The sequence below is a fragment of the Dipodomys spectabilis genome, unplaced genomic scaffold (genome assembly GCF_019054845.1).
Source record: "Dipodomys spectabilis isolate Male_0828 unplaced genomic scaffold, ASM1905484v1 ptg000089l, whole genome shotgun sequence".
NCBI classification, from domain to species: domain Eukaryota; kingdom Metazoa; phylum Chordata; class Mammalia; order Rodentia; family Heteromyidae; genus Dipodomys; species Dipodomys spectabilis.
The window spans coordinates 13,124,880-13,144,208 of NW_024870766.1; the positions used below are offsets into that span (position 1 = coordinate 13,124,880).

The window sequence follows — 19,329 nt, forward strand, 5'->3', positions numbered from 1 at the left end:
TTATTGTACAGCATTACTATGGATTATAGAGGGATACTCATTTAGTACTATAGAACTTATTCACTGTGAGTCTTATTAAATAATATTATATGCGAGTAAGGATATGTCAAAATAAAACCACCTTATCCAACTAAAGGGTGCTAGCAAAATAATGTGACAAAGAAAACAAAGAAAAAGTTAAATGGGAGCATTACATCAGGCTTTGAATCAATTAAGACATGGATATATGTATAGGGACAACCCTGTGAAGGTTCAGGGGGAAGATGGGCATCTCCAAGCCAAGGAAAAAGACTCAGAAGAATATACTCAGATGGCAGCTTGATCTTGGATGTCTTTCCTTGCATTTAACTATGTTGTAAACAGTCCAAAAAAATCCTCAATAAATTGCTCAAATTATCACAGTGAATGAACATTTGGAAAAAGCATATATTAGATCACAGAAACCCAAAATGAATGAAAGAATGAAATGTTCATTAAACCTCTCTCTCTGGCAGAAGAACATATCAAGACACAACTGCAAAATTGAACTTCCTTGATATGTCCAGCACAAAACATTCAATAACAAAATCCTTGGCAATCTTATCACCCTATGCAACCACACACAAAGAAAATTTTTAATTTATTTTTATTAAACAACTCATTTAAAGACCATCAAAACGTCATCTTGCTTTTGAAGCCAGTCACCTAACCGCTGTTTTTATTGTTTTCTTTAGTGTTGTAATCCATCCTAGGGTTTTTCATACATTATACTCAAACTACACCACTTAGCTACATCTGGCTATCCATTGCCTACAATATCATAACCTTCTTTTATCCATTGCATGTGTTCAGTTGGTACATCCACTGTATCTCCATGTGTAGCAGGAAGGACACAGCATGGCTGGAGGGAAGGTAGGACTCCTGCATATAGTGAGATACAGAGTGTGACCCAGAGAAGGCTCCCAAGAGATGTAGGTATGAAACAGAGATTTGGAGGAAAAGCTTTCTGCTCGACAGGAAGGGGAAATAGAAAGCAATTCAGGCAATAGGAAAACAGATGAGGGGGAAAAAAGTCTTAAGGCAATACAATACAATACCTCTCAATACAATACTTCTTCCTTACTTCCATGTTATGTTAGCCTTCCATTTCTTCAGGAAGTCAGAAAGGCAGGGTGGATTGTTTGCTATTGATTAATGTTATCAGGAGACATAGCAAGGAACCTAGAGAAGGATTCCTAAGTCTTATTTTCTGTGCGGGGTGGTAGATATCCACATGCACTTGAGATTCTGTGTGTGACGTGCTAGAAAGGAGTTCTCAAATTTGAAAAGGGAGTCAGAGGCTCTTCTTCAAATCAGCTACATTGTGAATAATGCTCAATAGTTGAGAACCCTGAAGCCCTTCTCCCACATTGTGAAGTCCTCAGGAAGCCCAGGAAGTCAGGATGACGTCATAGACACCGACAAGCCCTTCTTAAGCTCTGCCCACAGGGAAGTCACTTAGGCCTTCTTCCTGTACCCTTCCACCCCAAGTAGCCCCTCCAGACTACTACTTTCAGACATGGAGGTCAAAGGTCCCAGGGCCCTGGAGCCCCAGACCTCTTCAGAGCATCCTAGACCCGATCTGAGCCCCAGCTCAAGCCTGGATAACAAGAATCCCCCCGGCACGGAGGTCAACAACCTGCTGCCAACAAAGAATGGAGCGGTGGTCATTGACATGGGCACCAGTACCTGTAAGGTGGGCTTCGCTGGGCATCCCAAACCCATGTACACCGTGGCTACCATCATGGGCTGTCAACCCAAGAAACAGGCCAGCACGGGGCACACAGAGCTGGAAACGTTTATTGGCGAGGTAGCCCGATTAAATCCAGAGCTGAGGCTAGTGCAGCCTATTCGCAGTGGCATCGTGGTGGACTGGGACGCAGCCGAGCTCATCTGGCGCCACGTGCTGGAGCATGACCTCCAAGTGTCCCCCCAGGACCACCCGCTGCTGTTCTCCGACCCGCCCTTCAGCCCTGCCACCAATCGCGAGAAGCTGGTGGAAGTGGCCTTCGAGTCGCTGCGATCACCCCGCATGTACGTGGCATCCCAGTCAGTACTTTCCGTCTATGCTCACGGGAAAATCAGTGGGCTCGTGGTGGACACGGGCCATGGGGTCAGCTACACGGTGCCTGTCTTTCAGGGCTACAATCTGCCCAATGCTATCGAGCGCCTGGACCTGGCTGGCAATCATCTGACTGCCTTCCTGGCAGAGATGCTCCTGGGCTCTGGCTTCCAACTGCAGCAACAAGATCTGGACACCGTGGAAAACATCAAGCACCAGTATTGCTATGTGGCCTCAGATTTCAAGAAGCAGAAGGAATCAGAGCAGGACTGCAAGAAATCTCTGAAGCTTCCCGATGGGAGGACCGTCACTCTGGGCAAGGAGCTGTTCCAGTGCCCAGAGCTGCTGTTCCATCCACCAGAGATCCCAGGGCTGTCGCCGGTGGGTCTCCCTTCCATGGCCAAACGGAGCCTCCTCAAGGTACCTCAGGATCTGCGAGAAAACGTTGCCCGCAATGTGCTCCTGTGTGGAGGCTCTTCTCTCTTCGCAGGATTTGAGAATCGTTTCCGGGCAGAGCTGCTGCAGGCTCTGCCCCCAGAGCAACAGGTGGTGGTGCTAGCCCAGCCCAACAGAAACTTCTCTGTGTGGATTGGAGGCTCCATCCTGGCCTCACTGCGTTCCTTCCAGTCCTGCTGGATCCTACGTGAGCACTACGAGGAACAGGGTCCCCACATTGTGTACCGCAAATGCTACTGAGCAGACACAGGGATGGAAAAGTGCGGGGTAGTAAAGCCTAGTCAAAGAAAATTCCTATTATGGCAGTGGTCATTATACGGTGAAATGTGAGGGGCACTTGGGATCTATGTGCCAGTATACCAAATCTACTGTGATATATTACACCGTGCCTAATGATGAGCCAGTAGTTAAGGATGGAAGGATCAATAATACATGAAACTCTTCCTTAAAATTCCCATTCCATTCTTGTTGTGGATACAGATATGCAAATAAGTGTCTGAGAGGTCTTATTGGCATGGACACACACACATCTATCTATCTATCTATCTATGAATGTAGAGTTTAGATAGAAGGAAAAAGTTACAATAGGCTTCTGAAAGGTGGTCCAAGAATAAACCAGACAGAGGACTGTACCTCAGGTAAACAATGAACTACAAGATGACCCAGAGAGTGAAGGCAACTTCAAGTATCCCATGATGACTTGAGCAAAGGGTTGAAAGGGGAGAAGATAGGCCTGACTCTTCTGTTCGTTTCTTCCAGGCACCAAACATAGTGTGGCAATGGTTGAAGGCATCTTACCTCACTACTCTAATCTGAAAATCATCAAATATGAAATTTTGATCTCTGCCTTTACTTATATCCAAAGTGGTCTAGTACAGATGCTATAAAAGGGGTCCCCTTTCATTTCTTTAAAATCTTTTTATTATTAGTTGTTTTACAAAGGGGTTACAATTCCCTGTCAGTTTATGAATACAATATTTATGAATAAAAAGTTTATTAATACAAAGCCATCCTCTTATCCTGGAGAACCTACATTAGCTTTATTGTCCTGGATTCTAATCTTAGAGGCATACGAAGAAACATGGACAGAGAAGAACAAAGAATGAAGGCAACACAAGGAGTGTGGGCTTGGTTGTGTATCTAGTGGACAGAATTGGAGGATGTTAAATACAGGAAAAAGAATTTTCAGTTCTGTTTTTCTTGGAACAAAATAGAGGTTTGGGGGGGATGCAAAAAGTAGGAGAAAATCCCATCATATGAGATAGTGCTACTGGCAATTTAAATTATGAAATAAGAGACATTATGGACTGTATCACTTATGTATAATAATGGCCCTCTCTGAAAGAGATCCACGTACTAATCCTTGCAACCTGTAAATATGTAATATTGTATGGCAAAGGGAAACCAAGTGGCAGATGGAACTAATTGCTGATCAGCTGAATTTCATCTAAGGAGATGATCCTGGATTATCAAGGTGGGCCTGATGTATGAGTCCTGAAGAGTCAGTATCAGAGCAATGGGGTATAGAAATGGCTTGTCTGGAGTTGCTAGATTTGAAAAAGAAAAAATAAGGAAAATAGTGAGAAAATAAGGGAAAAAATAATGAAAAATAATGAAAAAATTCAGAACAGTCTCTAGGAGCAGAAATGCAAGGAACTGGGTTCTTCCTTGCAGCCTCCAGGAAGAATGCAGACAGATCCTCCAACATCTTCTCTATAGCCTAGGGACATACAGCTTGGACTTCTCTAGAATTTTAGACAATAAAGAACAGTAGTTTTAAACCATTAAATTTGTGCAAAATTGTTTCAGAAGCAATTGGACAACGAATCTAAGTACCTAGGTCAGCCTATGCAAAAGATAGACCTTGATTGAATATCACAATGAACCACATGAACCACTCCCAGCTAAAACATGAGACAAGTGTTCTCACCTGTGATATTTTAGAAGAGGCACACCATACTTTGGTGATACAAGGTTCCTTTATACTTCAGTTTTCTTAACACAAAGTGTGTGTGTGTGGGGGGGGGGGTGTGTGTGTGTGTGTCCTAGAGCTTGAACTCTTGGCCTAAAGTCTAATCCTGAGTATTTTAACTCAAGGTTAATTCTGTACTACTTGAGCTATAGCTCCACTTCCAATGTTCTTTGGTAGTTAATTGAAGATAAAGCTTCTAGGACTTTCCTGCCTGGGCTGGCTTCAATCAGTGATTCTCAGATCTAAATCTCCTGATTAGCTAGGATTAGAAGAGTGAGCCACCTGCACTATAACACACCGGGAGATTTTCATATCTGTTGATCAATGAGGTCCTGAGTTCATTTCTGTCTAGTTAATTTAAAATACACTCAGTATTAGGAACTTTAAATTAAGCACTGAATTAAGAATAAGAGCTTTAAGGTCACATAGCTATGATTCAAATCACAACTCTTGTATTCCTTAATAGTAATTTGACTTTGGGCAATCTTAAATACCAGAGTCTTAGTTTCTCTGAAAAAAAGAAATAGCAATATCTTAAGCCAGGATCTGTAGTATCACACTATGAGATGAGAATTTCATGTAATTAAGGAATTCCAGAAAAGTTTCCATTAAAGTACCCAGAGTAAACAAGACAGAAAAAGAGGGCGATTTCAGGCAATATCTTAGTATCCACATGATCCTGCAAGGGAACACTTCTGGTGTAAATTACACCTTAAAATTTCTTACAAGTGGAGTAATAAGGCTGGGCTTTCATACTGTCTAGCAGAGTCCTTGGCAAAGGACATGCTGGGAGAGCTGTTAACTCCCTGGTGGCGGCTCCTCGCTTTCTGTGCCTACAGATGGACTGAATCCCAAATCCTGTGGCAGTCTTCCAGAGACAGGCGATGAGAAGAAGAAAAAAACCAAAAAACAAAAACACAAAAGCCAAGGGGAAGACATTGAAGTTTAGCCAAAGAGATACTATCATCAGGGTGGAGCTTGACTGTGTCCCTCAAAAGTACCTCATAGGCCAGGCATAGGTGGTTCATGCCTGTAATCCTAGCTACTCAGGAGGCTGAGATCTGAGGGTCGCAGTTCAAAGCCAGCTCCAGGAAAGTCTGTCAGACTCTTATCTGCAGTTAACCAGCAGAAAACCAGAACTCGTACCATGGCTTAAGTGGTATAGTGCTTGCTTGAGCTGAAGAGCTGAGGGATAGCACCCAGGCCTAGAGTTCAAGCCCAATAAGTGACAAAAAAAAAATACCTCAGAGAACTCTTCAAACAATTGAATGTGCTCAAACCTTTCTTTCTTTGGCTTTTAAGATTTCAAAAGTATTTCTTTGCGAGGGACAGGAGAATAGCATGCAGTATCTAGTGTCAGGTTCTGCACATAGAATGCTAAGTGATGAACTAATTCTTCCTTGTCACAAACACAAACCCAAAATTGAAAAGGATGAAGAAATTATAGTGTGAGGCTTACCAGAATAGGAACCAATCAGATTTGTATAAAGCTATCATTTGTGCAATCACCAAGGAGTTCTGATATGGTCACATATGTCATAGATCAGGAACTTGAGCAAACTTGAGACTCACAACTATTTGTTTTCATCTCTGGAAAGGTAGTGGAAGCAATCATTTAATGATGATAATTTTGATAAATGCCATCATCCAGGCCTGATAGTAAATCTAAATTTCTAGAATATACTTTCTCTTATAGAAAAAAATCTTTTTGCTTATTCTCAGGTCCATTTCTGATACCTTCATTTATAATAGCAACTTACTTTTAAGCATCATTTACAAGATACTTACAAACTTATCTGTGCTATCACTTCTTCACCAGGGAATGAACACAGTGTTAAGTGACTTAGTCAAGGTTGCACAGATATAGGTAGGATCTCTCTTTTTTTGGTAATTGGTTGTGGGGCTTGAACTCTGGGCCTGGGCGCTGTCCCTGAGCTCTTCAGCTCAAGTCAAGCACTCTACCACTTGACCTACAGTGCCACTTCCTAAGTAGGATCTCAGTTTCCCAATTCCCTAGCCTCTTTACTCTCCAAGAAATGTGTTGAAGGGGTTGGAGGCATGGCTCAGTTGGTACAGCAAAGCCAATGGGTGGAAGCAGTAGGTACTAAGTTCAACTCCCAGTCTTGGACCTAAAAAAGAAAAAAAAAGAAATGTATTGACGTGACACATACTGGGCTGATAAGAATCTGCCATCTGTATTGCCAGTAAAACTTGCTAGGAAGCCAATTGTAGATAGGTTGGGGAGACTCACTGAAACACCATACACTGGGGACCTGGACTAGTTTACTTGGTGTGTAAAACTGGTCTTTCCCATACCACTTGCCAGAAAGCCATTTGTTAACCACCATGTAGTAAGTACAAACAGAAATGTGCTGGAACCAAGAAGAGTACCCCCCACGTCACCACTTCCCTCCAGTTTTATTTTATTTTATATTTATACCAGAATTGTTCTAGCACCTCTACTGGCACAGCCTAAAACTGTGCTAATTGACAACAAAGAAATGTTTTCAGATTACAGTTTTAGTATCTTATACAGAGTGAGAATGACAGGTTTGGAGCTAAAGAGTCCTGAACTAACTGACATGTGACTGCATTTGGTTTCTGGATAAAATTTCTGAGCATAAATTTTCTGCTGAGCTGTTTTTTTTTATTCCGGTTTTCTGTAAAATAATCAGACTTCACCTTTGTTGACCCTGTACTGTGTGATGGAATGACACTAGGCAAGTGTATGAGGATAAAGTTCAATGCAGTGATCCAGAGAAGGTCTAGATACAAACCTCTTGAGTCTCAATAGCTGTCAGCTTTACCACTGAGTAGATTTGTAACCTTGCTAAGTTCATCTCCATAGTTCTGTTTTCCTAAATATAAAAGGCCATGCCACTACATACTGCCTGTAGCGTTAGTTCCAGATCTCTGAAATGCCCCTGGCTCCCAGGATAACCTTCACCAGTCCCAGCCAATGTTCTAGAGATCTGTTTCCCCAGGCACAAAAACTCTATCCTCCTTTAAGATCTCCTCCCCAAAGAGGAAGGAAATTTGCCATTAAACACCTACCTGTCTGTGACAGCTGCAGACTTTACCTGATTTAATCCTCACCCCTGAATTAATCCTTACCAACACTCTCTCCAATTAGCATGTTTAACCCTCCCTAACCATGAAGGAAATTCAGGCTCAGGAAGTTCAAGCTGTGAACTCAATGTCTCAGTCCATGTTAAATACAGCAACTGGATTCAAGCCCCTTCTTTCTATATGGGTCCTCTGAGCCTGTTTAACTGTACCGATTGCCTCCCACTCTCCATCAGACAGACAGAATCCTAACTGCTCAACGTTTTTCATGTTCTGATTTAAAGAGATGAGTGGGTGAGTGAATTTTTTGTATGCGTCTGATAAGTACATTTGAAAGTTAAGCACATGAAATTCACTTAACAGTTACAAGAACTAAAAAAATCTTAATCATACCAATGCAACGTCTGGGGGCTAGGGTGGGGGGTGGGCTAGAATCATTCGATTTTCATCCTTGGCGTCCTGCCCTGACCTTGCTCTTGGCTACAAACTTGGGAAAAGAAGTAGATGGGAGCCAGCGAAGTGAGTCGAGGCTGAGTCGAGATTTGTTTTTGATGTTGTTCTTTCCTTTTTGTGTAGTTCTTGGGTTCTTGGGCCCAATCATCTTAAGGTTTCGTCCCCAGGGAGATGCTTAACTGGATGAAGGCATACCCCACCCTGTCTGCGGGTGCCGGGTGAGGCTGGTCTTCCTCCCGGTGAGAGCTCCACGCTAGCTCGCAGCTGTGGTCATCCCCACCCCTACCCCGACTCCTGTAGTGTCTTTCAACCTCCTGGCTCTAGTTCCCTGGAATCTCCCACCCCTCAGGACGACCTCAACCGGGCTAAGTGCTCTTGCCGCTGCATCGCCTTCTCCAGCTGTCTGGGTCTCCAGACTCCAACTTTTTCCCTTCTCCAAGGGAGGGGGACTTCTGAGAACTTTGCAAGGGATCCAAGACTATAAAAGTAAAGCGGCGGCGAAACCTCCCGGCGGCGGGACTCTGCTCTCCACGCCGCTCGGGACCCCTCACCCACACCCCAACCCCTGCCTTCCTGCCCAAGGTCCCCCTTCCGCGCCAGGTGCCCCGCACCCCAACTTTCTCACGGCAGGTTCCAGGCTTGCAGCGCCTGGATCTGGGGCCCTAGGCACTCGGCGGGCCAGCTTGTCCTGGTGGCTGTGTGGGGAGGGTGGGGGGAGGAAGTCCGGGCGGACTCCGCACTCTGCAGCCTGGCACTCGGCTCTGCCACATCGAGGCTGGAGAAAGGTCCGCACTGGACTCCAGGCCTTTGCTGCCGGCCTCCCCACGCCGGGCCTCGGCTCCCCTCCTTTGCGGCTCCCGCCTCCTCCTGCCGGCTGCCAGGCGGACCCAGCCTGCCTTTCTCTCCCTCTTCTCTCTCAGCCTTCACTACCGGGTCAAGCTGCGGAGGGGGGCGGGGGGGGGGGCGGTGGAGGGGAGAAGCCGACGAAGCCCTCCCCCGCTCTCCACCCTGCGCGCGCCCCTCCTCCTCTCCGGCTTCTCCCCTCCTCCCTGCCCCCTCCCCTCCAGCCAGTACAGTACAACTAGTACACGCACACACACACACACACACACACACACTCGCGCACACTCGCGCGCGCGCGCGCGCGCACACACACGCCCAGCCGCTGCCTCTGCAGCTGCCATGGATATGGGCTAACAACCCAGGCCGGCGCGCGCTCCCACGCGCACCACGCAGGAGTGGCCCCCGGCATCCCGACCCTCCCTCCCCACCCCCACCCACTCGCTCCCCCGCTCCGCCTGGCGCTCGGGCTCGCGCCGCCACCCGCTTCCTCGGCCGCGGCGGGGGCCACAGCCTTGAGTGTCATTCAAGGGACAGCACAACCTCACCCCAGCTCGCTCTACCTCTGCCCCGCCGTCCGTCCCGCTCACCCCCCCCCCCCCGCCCGGTCCTCCTCTTCCTCGTCCACGCTCCATCCCGAGAAGAAGAGGCAAAGCACCGAAGCCACGGGGAGGAAGGCAAAGTCTGCTCCCCTTACCCGCCCCTTGCCTCCTTCCCACCCTCGTTCTCACTACCGACCCCCTCCCCAAAGGCACCTCAAGAACTGAGGCGATCCACCACCACCACCACCACCATCACCACCACCCCCTCCTACTGCCATGTCCAAAAGCTTGAAAAAGAAAAGCCACTGGACTAGCAAAGTCCACGAGAGTGTCATTGGCCGGAACCCGGAGGGCCAGCTGGGCTTTGAACTGAAAGGGGGCGCCGAGAACGGACAGTTCCCCTACCTGGGGGAGGTGAAGCCGGGCAAGGTGGCCTATGAGAGCGGCAGCAAGTTGGTGTCCGAGGAGCTGCTGCTGGAGGTGAACGAGACCCCCGTGGCGGGGCTCACCATCAGGGACGTGCTGGCGGTCATCAAGCACTGCAAGGACCCTCTCCGGCTCAAGTGTGTGAAGCAAGGTGAGCGCCAGCGGCTGGCCCGGGGCTCTGCCAGCCGGTGGCACCGCTCGGTGGCCGAGGGGCACAGGGAGGGTGGGCGCGCGTGTCGAAGGTGTGGGGGGGGAGGGGACGCGACCGTGGGGTGGAGTTGAGGGGGAGCTTCGCTGGGGCTCCGACGGAGGGGCTGAAAGGAGGGGAGGGGCTGCTTGTTGGGGAGCCAGCAACTTTGTTTGCGTAGTTGGACCCTCCCCTTTGGAAGGTGCTTGGCCTAGTCTGACCTCCCGTGCGCTTCTGGGGCAAATTCAATGTGCGTCAGTGGCATCTCGCCTGCAGTGGATCAAGGGGTGGAGGGAGGGAGGGAGGGAGGGAAGGAAGGAAGGAAGGAAGGAAGGAAGGAAGGAAGGAAGGAAGGAAGGAAGGAAGGAAGGAAGGAAGGAAACGGAGGGAAGGAGGGAAAGGAAAGAGAGGTAGGAGCAGCTTGAGGGTGCAAAGGCATCCTCAGCGGGGCTGGGAGGAGAGAGAGGGGGCGGGGGTGTGTGTGTGGAGGAGAGGAGAACTGAGGTTGGTGTTTCTGGACCCAGACCGAGGAAGCCTTGGTCCCCAGATGGCCCCTCTAGGGATCCCTAAGCTCCTGGATGGTCAGGAAGGGAAGAGACAAAATGCTTTGGACGTCCTGATGGGTCTTCGGTAACTTTTTCCCTGCTCCACTCCTAGGTCCCTCTCCACCCCCCCTCAGCCCCCGCCCACAGCCCTGTCATGTGGGCACCGCGCGTCACAAGCAGACTGACTAACCCGGCGCTCACCCCAAGCCAGCCGGCTGGAGGAGGCTCGGAAGAAGGCTCGGTGTTGGGGAGTTCTTTCTAGTCTTGGGGAATCTAAAGAGAGGGAGGGAAGGAGGGAAGGAGGGAGAGAAAGAGAGGGAGAGGGGGATGGGAGTGGGAGAAGGAAAGAGGATTCTTCACTCAGGGGTTGTCCTCCTTGAGTGGTAGTCGTCTATGGTTGGGCTCTCCTCGGGCTTGGAACTTGAGGGGCCCTGTTTCTAGGGGAGGAGTTGGATGGAATTGCCAGCTGGTTATGGCTCAGACTACAGAAGCAACAACCTGACTTGGATGAGTCTCAGTGGAAGACTGTGAAGTAGACTTAGAAAGTCAGAGATCTTGCAGAACTCTCTCAGGAAACACTGCTTTTGCTTGAAAGTAAATTGTGGTCCTGAAGGAGGAGAAAGTGAGATAAAAGTCTGAATACAGAACTTTAGCAAGAATGAAGTAGTTTATCTGTCTTTTCCACATATAGTTGCACACCCTTTACTAGCTTCTTGCAAATTTCGTGTATGGCACGTGTGCGCATGCCTCAGAAGGGTTACTGTCTGTTTGTCCTGCCTTGAAGATGGGATTGAATGTGTCAACTGTATTTTGGATCATTGATTGATTCTATGGCACGACTAAGTATCAAGGGTGAAGTTCTTAATTATAAGCTTATTCTCTTAAAAACAACTTGCTTAAACATAAATAAGGTTGAAAGAATTTTCAGGAAGTGCTGTAAGAAGAAGTTGTCATAGGAGAAAACATTTTCCTTGGGATTTCTTGGGCATTAACAGAAGATGACATTAGTCAGTCATTTTACTAGCAAATTAACAGAGCACGTATTGGATGACTCTGTGAATTAGGTGGTAGTGTATCTCCCTGTTTTTTGTGTGTTTGTTTGTTTTTAATAAGACACATCACAAACCCAAATATAGGGATTCCTGTGAACATAGTTTGGGTTGTGATTGTGCCAAACAGCAATAGATATAAATGTAAAGTTCACATTTGGGGCCTATGAAATTTACAGAATGAATGACCATAGCTTTGTGGGAAATAAGCTTGGTAATTGTAATTCAAAGTAACCGATAAGTCAACACATCATTAAATTGAGCCCAACAGTGTTTAAGGGAGTGATTATGGTTATGACATCTTAACTGTGGTATTCTATGCTGAGTTGTAAGTGTTGAGATGAAATTTGGCAAATTTTAATATCAGCGTGCAGTAATGTGTCCAGACATAAAAATCAAGGAAGATTATTGGGCATTATATATTTATTCTCTGAAATTCAGTAAAAAAAAAAAATCTTTGGAGAAGTGAAGTGATGATCTAAAAGTTTAAAATATTGTTTTAATATACAGTATGTACATGTGTGAACTACCATGGTGAAACCTCATAATACAATTAATATTCATTGAAAAGTGAAAGACAGGAAAGTAAAACAGACTGTTTGGGGCCTAGTGTTAGAATAAGGAGGAGAATGAATGGAGAGAGTGAATGCAGATGAATATGGTTATATTAATTTTTATTCGTATATGAAAATAGAACAATGAAACCTGTTGAATTTTTTTTAAGAGACAGTGGTAGATGAGGGTGAGATTGATGGGGAAATGTCACAATAAAATCCTGGTTGTACAATTAATGGGTTCTAAAAAGATCTTAACAAAAATGTTGCAAGTGCTGAAAAGCTAATAAGTAAAAAAGGAAATCTGGTATTCCAATGATAGATCAGGGTCATTGGATGTACCTTTCATAAAATTATGGCAAGGGCTAGGGGCATCACTCAAGTAGTAGAATACCTGCCTAGCAAGTCCAAGGTCCTAAGTTCAAATCCCATTACCACTCAAAACAAAATATTTTTAATGAAGTCCAAAACTCTTACAACACAACCTTCAATATTTGATCATTCAATTTCTGTTTCATATTTTCTTTGGAACATTATTGCTTTTATAGCTCAAGGGTTTAGGTGAAAATCTCTTTATATCCCACATTAAACTTGTGTTCCAAACTTCACTGGTTTGTTGGCGATGGGCTCTTTCAACAAGTTCACAGAACACCCATAGGAAACTTTACTACTGAATCACAGTTGATCAGGAAATAAAATAAAAGAAAGAAACAAAAAAAATGTTTCTTTTACTCTTGGGGAAAGTTGCAATCCATCATTGTATGTGGACTTTTAAATATATTGACTCATATATGCTATTCTTTTTGGAATCATTCTTATGTCAAAGAATGGATGGGTTTATTCAATTATAATTATAAACAGAGTAAAAATTTCAGAACTTTAAAATCAATACTTATGTTGCTTGGGTTCAGTATTAATTTTGTTTGCTGGAAAGTTATTGAAAAAGTCTTGCTCCATACTTATATTTCTGGGGAGCCAAAGTAATTAGCATAGCTTAACAAATTAAGCATAGTTTGTTTAACAGTTGTATTTTTAAGCTATTAATGCGATTGATATTTGAATATTCATTCATACATTGGGTATTATGCAGCAGACACATGCAAAATTATAGCTAAACTAGGGCAGCTTTTTGTAAAGAAAATTGGAGTTAAGTAATAAGACTACTGATAAAAATGTACATAAAATAAACATGCTTTAATTCCTCACTTTTTATTTATTCCCATGATTCATTTTACACTATAGTAATTATAATGTAGAATTATTTGGACTTTAAAAGAAGATGAACAACTAGGACTTTAAGTAATGCTATATAAGGTAGTTTTTAAATATAATTTTTCAATATTGCTTAAAGAAGTTTTTGCCTAAATTCAGTGATTTTCATTTTAATTTAAGCTGGTTTCTTCTAATTCACATTGTAATGAATCATATGTGAAAGTACAACTTATTATCGCATCCAGATATTTTTATAGATTATTTGGGTTTTTAAAATTATTAATAGTAAGCTTTCCTTAGCAGTGTATTTAGTCCTGCATTAACAGTTCTGTTGTCATCATTTCATTAATACATCAGACTCAGTTGAAGAGAATATCTTGAGTTATTATTGAGATCTAGGTTGAAGTGCTAAAATTTTTCTTTGTCTTTTTACCTCTAAAGTTCACAGAAAGTAGCTACAAAGATTTTTGTGTCCTACATTTCTTGTCCTGTGGTTCCTAATGCTCCTTATTCCACACAGGGACTCACATAGCCTGAATTTATTTTCCCATTTAATATCTTACAATGGACACTAAAAGGCAAAAAGGTTTTCTAATTCTTCCCATGTGAAAGATGAGCTAAACAAGGCCTTTGAAATTCACTTCTAGAGAGGATCCACATTGCTTTCCCTCCCATTGCCCCTTTCAAGGTCACCTTCAAAGGAAAGTAGAGCCACATTTGTTAAGAGCTACACTTTCTTCTTAACTGACTTCAGGTGTGTATCAAAGTAAGCTTCTGTGTTTCTTTATTTGGAAATAAAAACAAAGTATGCCAGATTAGTGAATTAGATTGACTTATCTCCATAGAATGTGTTATATTTTACTCAATAAATTTAAAATGCCTAAATATCTTGATTAGTGGATACTTTAGAAATAAAGCACTTTTAATGATTTGGAACAAGATTGAGACAATTGGTTCAAGCATTATTTCTGAGGGAACCCACTGTGGTTTTTCAGTATTTATCATTTAAATGGGATGACCTTGAATGTTAAATAGGACCATTGGCTTTTTGTATGTTTGCTTTGAATGAGAGTCTTCTCAGGGTGGAATGCCAGCCTAAGAATTTAAGTGCCACCAACTCTACTCTAACATTGATGCTATGCAATTTTTGGCACATTTATTATGCTTACTTTCCATTTAAGTCACTTGAAGCTCACACATTCACTTTTGTAATGAGAAAGAAGTTTACACATTTGACATCTCTCATTGCCTGTAGTTTAAACAATACTTTCAAATGCATAGCAGGAAGCCAGGCTGAGAAGTGGCTCAATGTGCAGTTTTCTCTTTTAATTCTGAACATACTAGTTTATGCTAGCTACATGAACAAGTCATCTAACCTGGTGGAGTAATTTGTAAGAGTTTTAGATGAGGGCCTGGAATTGTAGCTTAGTGGTAGAACACTTGCTTCACATGTTTGAGGCTGGGTGCTTGATCCCAAGCCTGGAAATAAAAACTGAAAAAGGAAGGAAGGCAGGAAGACAGGAATGCAGGAATGCAGGAAGGAAGGAAGGAAGGGAAGGATAGAGGGAAGGAAAAGAAGGAAGGAAGGAGCAAAAAAAAACTATTTTCACTTTTCAAGATCCTTTACTTTTAACTGAGACATATTGTAAACATAAAATGACTATTAGTATGGGTAACTTTTAAATTGTATTTTAAGGGATTTTCTCTAGAATAAAGTAAAAAAACAAAACAAAAACAAGAACACTTCTTTAAAGAGTACTGTCAATTAAAGTGAATGTGATGACATCATATTTCTCTTTTGCAGTTTCTATGACAGATATTTAATGATCTATAAATGTATAAGCGTGCTTTTTCTTGTTTAGGGTGAACATCAAGTATTAAGCTCTATTGTATAAAAAGAATGCTGTCATTAAATGCAATAGAATTCATTTTCACCTTTTAAAAATAACTCCTACTAATTCTGCCTTTATGTGTAAAATTTGCTATTTTACATTAATTTTAGACTTTATGTATAGCTTGTTTTTACCCACTAATTTCCTTACTTTTTGTCCATATCTTTACTCTTACACAGCTGGTGAATACTGAGTTATTGGCTGTACATTTGACAGGCTTAAAAATCTTCGAATTTATTAGTTTAAAATTTTGTATCTACTCCTTAAACTTCACTGTAATAACACATAGGTATCATATGTTAAGTGGACCTTTCACTTCTCAATTTCAAATTCTATTCCTCATCCAAACAATGAATTAGTAAATGATCATAGTTGGTGATATATAATAAAATCACATAAAATAGTGATTTTAGTATTTTAGTTGGATTAGTCCCATCGCAGAATTCATTAGAAACATCTATCTTACAGTTCTGGCATGAAATACTAATTCTTAAAAATTTCTATTGGCTATAATCTGTCCACTTATGATGACAAGGTGCATGTGATAGGATCTTACAATTTTCTAACATTGTAAATTTTGAAAAGTTTGTTTAAATCTCTTTTCCTTCTCAGATGTCTCTATTCTATCTCCAGTAAATACTAATGTATCAGTTCCTTTAATTTTATCATACAGAGTATTTAGTGATGCATCCATAAATAGTGAGTTCACTTAGCTCATAAAAGACTGGTATGGGGACAGACCGGTGTTGAACAGTTTTATATGTGTATATCATTACAGATAATAAAAGATTGCTTACATTATGTCATTGCATTGACATTTTATCAATGCTTTTCAAAGAGTTGTAAGATTCCTTTGTGTTACAACTTTAAAGATTTGTTTTGGGTGTAATGTATAGTGTTGACTTCTCTGGACAGCCAAAAAGAACTATAAAAGTTTTCCCTTTTTATAAATAAATAGCAACTCAATTATATCCACAGGGTCTATTTTCAAAGACTTATTAGGCTAATGAGTTGCAGATAAATGGTTGGATTTGGCGCAGTAGTTGTAATAATTCTATGGCTTGCTGTACCTGGGAAAAAATTTTCTCTCTGTGCTTGTTACATGAGTTGCATAAACTTTTGTGTCACTTTCACTTATTTTGACTTATTGTAAAAAATTACTGCACAAACCATGACAATCATCATACCCCCAAATAACCAAATCCAAATGAACTTTTGAAGCATTAAGTAAAAAGTGTTTGGACAGTACTTATTCCCACCCCCCACCCCTCCTCGTTCTGGGCTGGGGTACTGTCTCTGAGCTCCTTTTTGTTCCAGGCTAGCACTCTACCACTTAAGCTACAGTGTCACTTCTGGCTTCTTCTGTGATTAACTAGATAAGGGGAAACAAAGGAGGAGGCAACAGTGCTTGATAAGAAATATACTCATTACCGGGGCTGGGAAGGTGGCTCAGTGGTAGAGCGCTTGCCTTGTATGGATGAGGCCCTGGGTTCGATTCCTTAGTACCACATAAGCAAAAGGAAAAAAGCCGGAAGTGGGGCTGTGGCTCAAGTGGTAGAGCGCTAGCCTTGAGCTGAAGAGCTGAGGGACAGTGCCCAGGCCCAGAGTTCAAGCCCCACGACCGGACCCAAAAAAAAAAAAAAAAGAAATGTACTCTTCACCTTGCTCATGTACTTGTAACCCCTCTGTATGGTATTTTCACAATTAAAAAAAAAAAAAAAAGAATCTCACAGACTCACAGTCTCTGGTCTGGCTTCCAACTGTGATCATCAGACCTCAACCTCCTGAGTAGCTAAGATTACAAGCATGAGCCACTAGTGCCTGGCTGGTATTGATTTAATGGTAACGTTTAAGGAAGAAATTTTATGAACCTTTAAATTGCCTTTAGTGAAACATGTTTATGAAATCAGCTCATTTTTGATAATTATTGATTTTATTTTCAATGAAATAAAATAAGTAAAAAGTGTTTAGTTCATAAAACTATATATATGCATATTATATACATATATATATATTTAAGTATATTTTACATTATATTGTGTTTTCTAACATGTTTAAAACCTTATGTTTTCTAAGTCTTACATTAAAGCCATGTATTGAGGATAGTGCAAAATCAATTAACACATTAAAGGATCAATAGATCAGAGAAAATGTCAGAATAAAATTATTACATGTACTCCTCATTTTGTATATAGCTATGTTTTTATGTTAATATTTTATATTCTGCATAGGAAAATCCCTTCTTATATAAAATATATACATGAAGACAAGGATAACCAGTTCTGTCAAAAACCAGAGATTAACTTAGTAGCATTCCCTAAAGCTTGTCAAAAGCTGAGGCACTGGATTTCTAGTGCAAACAAATTTTAGAGATATGAAATTTCCAATGTTGAATCTAGGAAGCATTTTAATCTGTAAACCTTAATTGCCTTTCTCTTTTTGCCTCTGCCTCTCTCTCTCTCTCTCTGTGCCTCTCTCTCTGTCACTCTCTGTCTCTCTCTCTCTGTCTCTCTGTCTCTCTGTCTTTCTCTCTCTCTCTCTCTGGAGCTTGATTGAGCTCAGGGCCTGTGTACTGTCCCTGAATTTCTTTGGCTCAAGGCTAGAGTTCTACCCGTTGAATCACAGTTCCACTTCTGGCTTTTGGACTTTTGTTGTTGTTGTTTTGTTTTGTTTTTGGTGATTAATTAGAGATAAGAGTCTCAAGGATGTTTCTGCTCCTGCTGGCTTTGAACCTGGATTCTCAAATCTCAGTCTGAGTAGCTAGGATTATAGGTGTGAGCTACCAGGGTCTAACTAATTTGTCTTTCTCTATGCAAGAATGTTAACACATTTTTTAGATGTAGTTTCTCCAAAAATAGCAAGTATTTAGACTTGAAACATTGAAAATGAAACATCTTAATTTATTTCCAAAAACACTCTTAGTAACGATGACTGCAATCTTGATTTTCTAGCAAGCCAAATACTGAGGGGTTCAGCCAAATAGGAGTGAGGTCTAAATAAACAGAAGGTAGTTGATCTTCCACCCAGAAGAGCAAGATTGTTATAAAATACGCTCTATGTCTGGGTGCTGGTGGCTCAAGCCTGTAATCCTAGCTATTCAGGAGGCTGAGATCTGAGGATCATGGTTCAAAGCCAAACCCTGCAGAAAAGTCCTCATGTGAGATTCTTATCTCCAATTAAGTACTCAAAAAGAAGTGGAATATGATACAAAGTGGTAGAGTTCTCCTAGAGCAAAAGAGCTCAGGGACAGGAAGCACCTATATGCTCCTTTTCCATGTTTTATTTATTTGTTTAAAAGGACAGATTAAGAATTGTGCAGGATGGAATACCATGTGATGTTTCAATGCATTGTGTTAAATCAAGGTATATATACCTTGTTCATCAAGTATCTATTATTGCTTTATGGCAAAAACTTGAAATATATTTTTTCTAGCTTTTTGAAATAAAAGTTAAACTCATGTATCATCATTCTACCATGGAATAACACACCAAAACTTTGTATACCTACCCAATTCCCTATACTGAGTACCACCTTTGTAAATGGAATTGAAACTTTGTCATTCATTGTCTTATGTGAAGAGCATCATGATACATCTTATTTGGGAGAAAATTGACTTTGATAACATTGACTAAGGACGTACTTCGCTTCGGCCAAATAGAACTTAAATAGAACTAAGAATAGATAGAATTTATAAGTATAAGCCTTATTAAAGAATAACTGGCTAGGCACTAGTGGTTCAGCCTATAATCCTAGCTACTCAGGAGGCTGAGATCAAGCATCAAAGCTAGCCCAGGTGGGAAAGGCCATGAGATTCCTATCTCCAATTAACCACCAGAAAACCAGTAGTGGAGCAGTGGCTCATAGTGACAGAGTGCTAGCCTTAGGCAAAAGAACTCCAGGACAGCTCCCGGACTCTGGGTTCAAGCCCCATGGCCAACAAAAACAAAAACCAAACCAAACAAAAAACAGTCAGGTTGTCTACCCAGAACACATTTTCTCCCCTCCCCCCATTCCTTAGTCTCGAAATGTTAGTGTTATCACAGAATTTATATAC

At 42.2% G+C, this 19,329-nt stretch overlaps 2 protein-coding genes across 2 annotated transcripts in view; both read left to right on the top strand.

Annotated features, from left to right (window-relative positions):
* The first annotated feature begins 1,396 nt into the window (after nucleotides 1-1,396).
* Actl9 (actin like 9) lies at nucleotides 1,397-2,776 on the top strand. Its single transcript, XM_042684752.1, has one exon. It carries the CDS (start codon nucleotides 1,538-1,540, stop codon nucleotides 2,774-2,776), a length of 1,239 nt encoding a protein of 412 aa, XP_042540686.1. The 5' UTR covers nucleotides 1,397-1,537.
* Nucleotides 2,777-9,550: 6,774 nt separating this feature from the next.
* Nucleotides 9,551-19,329, top strand: part of Magi2 (membrane associated guanylate kinase, WW and PDZ domain containing 2) — a 1,359,346-nt gene continuing 1,349,567 nt past the window's right edge. The window contains exon 1 of the mRNA XM_042684528.1: nucleotides 9,551-9,986. Within this exon, the coding sequence (XP_042540462.1) occupies nucleotides 9,686-9,986 (301 nt within the window). The 5' untranslated portion in view covers nucleotides 9,551-9,685. The remainder of the gene's footprint in view (nucleotides 9,987-19,329) is intronic.

What these genes read in the sequence shown, in the direction of transcription:
- Actl9 (XM_042684752.1), top strand. Translation starts at nt 1,538, where the DNA reads ATGGAGGTCAAAGGTCCCAGGGCCCTGGAGCCCCAGACCTCTTCAGAG.